This window comes from Mustela nigripes, chromosome 1 (assembly GCF_022355385.1).
Source record: "Mustela nigripes isolate SB6536 chromosome 1, MUSNIG.SB6536, whole genome shotgun sequence".
Classification (NCBI taxonomy): Eukaryota; Metazoa; Chordata; class Mammalia; order Carnivora; family Mustelidae; genus Mustela; species Mustela nigripes.
Window position 1 is genome coordinate 45,791,390 of NC_081557.1, and position 7,870 is coordinate 45,799,259.

General features: G+C 43.2%; 1 protein-coding gene across 1 annotated transcript; it reads left to right on the top strand.

Moving 5' to 3' along the window:
• Positions 1 to 6,020: 6,020 nt before the first annotated feature.
• LOC132011437 (olfactory receptor 51I2-like) lies at positions 6,021 to 6,971 on the top strand. The gene has a single exon (XM_059389990.1). It carries the CDS (start codon positions 6,021 to 6,023, stop codon positions 6,969 to 6,971), a length of 951 nt encoding a protein of 316 aa, XP_059245973.1.
• Positions 6,972 to 7,870: the final 899 nt, after the last annotated feature.

Genomic DNA, 7,870 nt, shown 5'->3' on the forward strand with positions numbered 1-7,870 from the left:
TTCTGTTTCCAGAATTGCTGTTCTTCTTCTCTTCGATCTGCCGATGGATTTTCAGGTGTTTGCAATCTTTAGATAAGCTATCTAGCTGATCTCCGGCTAGCTGAAGCAGTCTCAGCTTGCTACTTCTCCGCCATCTTGACTCCTCCCCACAAGCTGTGTTTTAATAAATTCTCCAGGTAATTCTGATATAATTCTCAAAGGTTGAGAAGCTTTAACCTAGAATATTAGTCTAGAATATTTAGAACAATTGCAAACAGATTTGTTTAGACAAAGGGGAAGTTTCATATTGAGAAATTTGGGAAGTACAATCTTGAGAAGATTGTGTGTGTGTTTTTTTAAGATTTTAATTTTAATATTTACTTATTATTTATTTATCTTTAAAGACTTAACAAGGTTTTTGTTGGGGGCGAGTCAGGCAGACAACTTCTATTGGTAATATCAAAATTGCAGACCTCCAAGAGGAAATCAAGTGCTCAGCATAAATCACATTGTTTGCATAAACAGTTTAGGCCTAGTGAGTCACTTTTAACAATTTGGGTTGTGGGGAACCCTCTGGAGATCCACGTTCCCAGATGCCAACCGAGGGACTCTTTGCAACATGACCATTCTAAGAATATGCTGTCTTGGAACTGCTATGTTAACTCATTCTGCACACTGAACACCCAACTGATAAAGAGTCTCTTGAATAGAGTCAAGCTTATGTCATGAATAAAACTGAATATACATGGAGTTTTCGTAGTAAAGAACAAAACGTCCCTGAGAAGCTTATTCCATGAAATTTGGTATGGGTGAGTCCATGGAGGATAAAATCAACTACAGATGTTGGTGGTGATCTGGGAGAATGGAGTTCTGACAGTCACCTATATTCGTAGACCAGAAAACTTAGTTGAAGATTCTGTATATTGTGATGCCACAAAAGCATTCAATGAAGAAAGAACCCAAATGTTCCACCTGTTCAAGTAAGAATCACTGTTTCCTGGGTTTTGAGGACTAGAATTGTTTCCAGCATTTGCTCATGTGGGTCTGCTCTGTCTTATGAAAATTCTCCCCATGTGCACACCCTTGAATTAACACAAGATCAGAGATAGCAGAGAAGTTATGGCACTGTAGGTGAGCACACAATGTCTGAGGACACTTTGGCATATACATATTTTCTCATGGTGTCTCGCAATTAAAAGTCCCCAAATAATCCCAGCAAGGGCCTGCTCTAATTGTTCTGCTTGACCGAGATCCAGTCACAGGGCTCCTGGCTTCCAAGGAGTGCCAACTTACCCCCCTTTCCCCTGACACCCTTGCCCAGAAGGTTATTCCAAGGATGTAGTACTCACAAACAAGATTTTATTTATTTATTTTGGAGAGCGAAAGAGCAAGAAGAGAGTGAGAGAGCGGGAGGAGAGGCAGGGGAGGATGAAGAGGGAGAAGCAGACTCTATGCTGAGATCAGTACCTGAGCCAAAATCGAGTCAGACACTTAGGCTTAATCAACTGAGTCCCTATGGATGGTTTTGAAAGCTGTGAGGAGACTGAGTGAAGGGCAGGGGCATACGGTGCTGTGGTGAAGGGAAATGCAGATTACAGCCTTTTATCTCCACGAGGTGGTGCAGGTGGAACACTGAAACAGCTTCACAGAAGGAGTTGATGAACAATCCCCCCAGCCATCCCACAGTCACTCTGAGGCCCCTGTCCAGCTGCCCCTGTGATTCCCTTCTTTACACCCCAGTTCTCACCCCATGCCATCACAACGTACCTGGAATCCAAAATTCAGTCAAGCTCTAATTTTAAGGCTGCCCTCTAGGCAATTAGAACCTAGGGGTGGGGGGGGGAATCAGTTGTTTGTCACAGTGAGATGTGGGACCTTGCCAGTTGTCAGTAGGATTTCAATGTATACAAGTTCCCTGACCAACACCTCTTCTGAGGCTTCTCTCTCCTTTCTACAAAGTCTATGAACTTCTTTCTAAACAGTGTATTTCTTTTTTAGAAACGATATGCCTACTCTGGTTATATTCTTCTACACCAAACATGTACCTGCTTTGCTTTGCTCTATTGTGGAAAATTCCACTTAATACTCCACAGGGCACATTTATCTCTCTACTTAAGCTTTATGGGGGAAAGTGTTGCATAATTTCCCATACATAACCTTTAACACTTATAAAAGTCCCCTTTTTTGGGATTTGTACAGATGCTAGGTTTACTATTGTCACTTGAAACCAGTACTTAGGGTTTCTGTTGACTTTTCCTGTCAATTAATGGAAACAGAATCTTCAGAAACTGAATCTTTAAAAAGGACTTTTTAAAAGTAAAAAAAAACAAAAACAAAAGCAAAAAACAAACAAACAAAAACAACAGCAAAAAAACCCCAAAAGAGATAATGACAGTTAAACCTAAAATTCTGCGCCTAGCAGTGTTTGGTACGCCCAGTACATGTTAATTCAATGAACAACCAAATGACTAATTAAATAAATGAATGAATTGGATCTGATCTGATGCCTGTTTCCCATCATGTTGTCCCTAAAGACATACCTAGAGTCACTTAACTCTATTACTTCTCAAAGTCTTGCCCCTTCTCACCAGGGGCTTATGCCTAGTCTGCATTGTTTTGGTCTCTGTTTTTTTCTCCTCTGATTCTCTGACTTCATTCACAAGGTTGTCATCTGCATTCTCTTGAATTCCATCTCTGGGGTCCCAACTCATTCATCTGATACGAGAAATTCTACAATAATGGAAAGCAAAAAATGCTCTTTGGAGATATTTCTCTTGGAGATATTTCGAAGTTCCTCATAGGGAAGGGGAAATTTTCTCTATATTTATCTTCTGTTTGCTTTCCCTAAGTATCCCACTCTTCAGTCTATAAAGGAGAGAGAGCTCTCCTGCTATGCCTTCTTTTTTATTTTATTTTATTTTTTTAAATTAACATATAATGTATTATTTGCCCCAGGGATACAGGTCTGTGAATCATCAGGCTTACACACTTCAAAGCACTCACCATAACCCATACCCTCCCCAATGTCCATAACGCAGCCACCCTATCCCTACCCACCACCCCCCAACAACCCTCAGCTTGTTTTGTGAGATTAAGAGTCTCTTATGGTTTGTCTCCCTCCTGATCCCATCTTGTTTCATTTTTTTCCTTCCCTACCCCCAACAATCCCCTGCCTACCTCTCAAATTCCTCATATCAGAGAGATCATATGATAATTCTTTCTCAGATTGACTTATTTTGTTTTCCTGTTATGCCTTCTTCAAATATATCTTTATCCTATTTGAAACTGAAACAAGGATGAGGCCAACTGAAACACTTAGTGGGAAGATTAAATATTTAGGAAAGGATTTATTAGGGGTATTTGAAATTGGGGACTCCAGCAGAATCTATGGTAAGGATAATTATCATGTGAGGTACAAGCACATTAAAAACTGTTACTTTCTTCTTTTCATTTGAACATCTACCCCTATAGATAGTTACTAACCCCTTATGAATTGAGTTCCAAGTTCAAGAAATGCTAATCTCTTGAAATCATGAAGCTGGTAGATGGTAAAACTAGGACTCAAACCTACCTCTGTGTGATTGTGAACCCTACAGTCTTTCAGCATTCTAGGATGTCTCTCCTGAACTAGACCTCTGAATGTGGTGAGGGGTTGAATGTAAGGGATGGGAGTGAGTATTGAGTAGGGAACAACTACGATGAGTGGGTGAAGGAAGCTCACTCATATCCCTTATTGGTTAAATCCTGGGCTCCAAGCTCTCTTCTTCTGAGCTCTGAGTCCCGGAGTTTGCCCACTGGGGTCTAAATTTTAGGTTCTGCCTGCGATACAGGCTTTAAGTCCAGAATTTGAGGATGTAGATTCCTGGTTCTGGGCTGCGAGTTCCAGTTTCGAGACTGGATTATTGGGGGCCAAGAAGATGTTGCCATGGAGACTGGGGGATTTGTCTTCATCCTCTGCATCACAGGGAAGCTGCTGAGATTTTTATTTTCTGTGTGGAGAGAGGGAAGTATATTTAGGGGATGTATTTTTCTTTCCATTCTCTTCCCAAGGGGAGATATAATCTCCCTCCTTTTCCTATCACCAGCTCAGCATCACCCTCAGGCACACCAGGGCCCCAGGGTCCTGGCCCCTGGAGACTCTCACTCAGAGACATACAGAGCGCTCCTCCCCTCTTACTCCTGCCTGTCTAAGGCTTTTTTCCATGCCTTCATGAGCTCTGGCCTATGCTCTTTCAATCTCACTGCCATTTCACAAAGCTCTCTCAGGTGAGTCTGAGACTGTTTGCCTCTCCAAGGCATGTGTGCAAGAGTATATTTTGGTCTCTAATTCCATTTGGGCCTCTGAGGTTCTCCCAGTCTCTCACGTCTTTGTATCTTTGAGTGAGTCTCCATCAGGGAACATATGGGCTGTGTATTTGCTGCGATTTGTTTGGTCTGTGATGGAGAGGTTTAAAAAAAAAAATCCCCAGATCTTATTTTCATGTAGGTTTCCTACGAATAGAGTAATATTTATTCAAATGTTCCTGGTCCTCCCACACTTTCAGATAGGGTGCTAGAAAGTGGTTTGAGGAAAGACGCATGAACCCATGACACGCATTGAGAACCGGCCTCTCTTGGGCCCCACACAGATCCACAGCCCTGATATTCTCAGTGTCACAGGATGAGAGAGAGATCTTGGCAGGCTGGACATCAGGCCTGAGGGCAGAAAAACAGTTGAAAAGGCAGAAAGGGCCTTTAGTCCCAATGCAGCAGGTACTGGGATTGTCCTGCCAATATTCCCAGCAAAGACTATTCAGTCTTTGCTTGAACACCTCTGCTGACCAGAAGATTATCACCCTTCTGTGCAGCTTTGACTCTTAAATAAATAACTACACAAGTAAATACATGTTTGTGAGTTCAGACGTATTTTGCAAGCAGATACCAGGAAGAATAATATTCAGGTGAAACCTGAAAGAGATTGTTTCTCTGTGTCTGCAGCAATTACACCAATATGGAGGAAGCATCTTTAAGCCCCAGGTAAGAAAGCACTTCAGAAGTCAGTGCATCTAACCAGGATAGTGGCGTTAGGTGCAGTGAGCTCCCCATCATCGGGAGTGGTCCAGCTGAGTGTGGGTGACAGTTCAATAAGGATGCAGTGGAGGGGAATCTATCAATAGGTGCAAAACTGGAATCTGGTTTCAGGTCCTAGAGAGACTGTTGGCAACTGAATCAATGGACATCTGAGAGGGGCCACTTTAGAAGGTTTCTAGACCTCTTCCACCTGCCTCCCCCCACCCCATCGTCTGCAGAGAAGGCAGGAAAAAAAAATGTGCATCTGATACTCTGTCCTTTTCACCGCCTGTGAAAATGAAGACCAACTTCTCCAGCATCACCTCATTCTTCTCCCTTAGGTGGCTTTTGTTAAATACTATTCTTATTCCACATTACAAGTAAAAAACTGAAAACAAACAAACAAAACCCCCTTTGTATTAGAGGATAAGTAAGTTGCCCACATCACATCTAGTAATCGGCTGAGTGTGGATTTTGACAGGTCTGATTTATTCTGTTTCTGCTTTCAATTTTTTTTTAAAGATTTTATTTATTTATTTGACAGAGAGATATCACAAGCAGATGGAGAGGCAGGCAGAGAGAGAGAGAGAGAGGGAAGCAGGCTCCCCGCTCAGCAGAGAGCCCGACATGGGACTCGATCCCAGGACCCTGAGATCATGACCTGAGCCGAAGGCAGCGGCTTAACCCACTGAGCCACCCAGGTGCCCTCAATTTTTAAGCTATGCGGTCTCTCCTAAGATTGGGCAGTTTCAAATATTTCCTTTACATGTAAAGTTTTAGGGTTTTAGAGGTCAGAGAAAGAGGAGGTGAGAAGAAAGTGTCTGTTATATTTTTATCCAAAATGATGTAGATGGCTGCAACTTCCCTCACTTCCTTCCATCTGCCTCCTTCAGCCTTTGAGGTGAGCTGCTAAGGCAGAAGACCTTCAGGAGGAAGCTAATTTCATTTTTTTGTTCCAGATGTCAGGTGAAGACATCTCTGCTTTTGGTGACATGCGAGCTGAAAGCAATGAAAGTCTTGATGTCCTGTCTGTCTTCCTAACTGGCATCCCAGGATTGGAGGCTCAACATGGCTGGCTTTCTATCCCCTTCTTCACCATGTATGTTGTGGCCATTGTGGGTAACAGCCTAATCATGGCAGCAGTGCATGTGGACACTGCTCTACATGAGCCCATGTACCTGTTTCTCTCCATGCTGGCTGTGACTGAGGTGGGTGTATCTGTGTCTACATTGCCCACTGTTATGGGTATTCTTTGGTTTGATGCTCGCCAGATTGACTTTGATGGCTGCCTGGCTCAGATGTTCTTCATCCACGCCTTCTCAGGCATGGAGTCAGGGGTCCTTTTGGCCATGAGTTATGACCGCTTTGTAGCCATCTACAATCCACTGCGATATACAGCCATCCTAACCCTGTCCCGTATCATCTGCATGGGTCTGGGAATCACACTGAAGAGTGTGATGTTCATGGCCCCACTTCCAATCCTTTTGAGGCAACTGCCCTATTGCCATGTTAATGTCCTCTCCCATTCCTACTGTCTCCACTCAGACCTGATCCAGCTGCCTTGTGCTGATACTAAGCTCAATAGCATCCTGGGTTTGTCCATTGTCCTGGCCACTTTTGGGCTGGACTCACTGCTCATCGTGGTCTCTTATGTGCTGATTCTTTACACAGTGCTAGGCATTGCCTCTGGGGAGGGACGGCGGAAGGCCCTCAACACATGTGTGTCTCATATCTGTGCAGTGCTTTTGTACTATGTGCCCATGATTGGTGTGTCTGTGATGCATCGAGCTGCCAAGCATGCCTCACCCCTGGTCCACACACTCATGTCTAGCATCTACTTCTTTGTGCCTCCTGTCCTCAACCCCATCATCTACAGTGTCAAGACCAAGCCAATCCGACAGGGAATTTTCAACTTGTTCTCCTGCAAGAGGAAATGGCTCTGAATCCTTCTAACAGGGCAAAGACTTCAAGCCACTCCATAAACTCTGATGGTGTTACTGCTGTGAGCAAAGCTGGACACCAGGCATTTTGTGGAGGAATAAGAATGAGGAATTCTAAGCATTGTCAAAGGCTTGACTCTGGATCATGACTCTGGCCCCTTTTATTTCACATCCTGTCAACATCCGTGTGTCTCTGTATGTATGTATGTGAATGTCTTCTCTCACCAGATGTGATCGTCTTGAGGGCAGAGATCGTGAATTTCACTTTTTTATTTACCCCCAAACGTCCTAAACAAAAAAGCCCAATAAATAATAAGTTAGCAGTAAAGTTAGTAAGTTAACATTAAGGCTGGGGTCTTGATGTTTGAATTGAAACAAAACAAATTGCTGTTTTAGAGAGGTTAGGCAGGGATTAAGAATATCCCCCAAGAAAGAGATTGTCCTAGGAATGTGCCTCTGAGTAAGGTGAGCATACTTTTTGGCTTGCCCAAGATAATCATGGTTTACACTTATTTTCCTCAGCATCATTATTTATACAGCACTCTCTTTCCCTCCCCAGAATGTCCTTGTTTAAACGATAACTTGTATGGGAACCTACTTACGAAGCAGCCTCCTTCCTGGTATGTAAGGAACCAGACTCGGTACAATCCACATTCAATGATCTCTACACTTAGAATTTACGTACTTGGAGACTCTGAGGTTGAGGAACAGCTGATTAAATTACCTCAGTTTAGGCACAAAATAAAATACAGACAATCTCAGATTGTCCAGGTTTCAGATCCTAAGAATTCTACCAAAAGCCCCAAATTCTGCTCCAGTACACTCTCAGACCCTATTTGCAGGGCCAAGTAGGTCTGGTGTCACTGTGCCTGAATATTCCCGTTTTTCTTTCCTCCCCTCCC

What these genes read in the sequence shown, in the direction of transcription:
- LOC132011437 (XM_059389990.1), top strand. Translation starts at nt 6,021, where the DNA reads ATGCGAGCTGAAAGCAATGAAAGTCTTGATGTCCTGTCTGTCTTCCTA.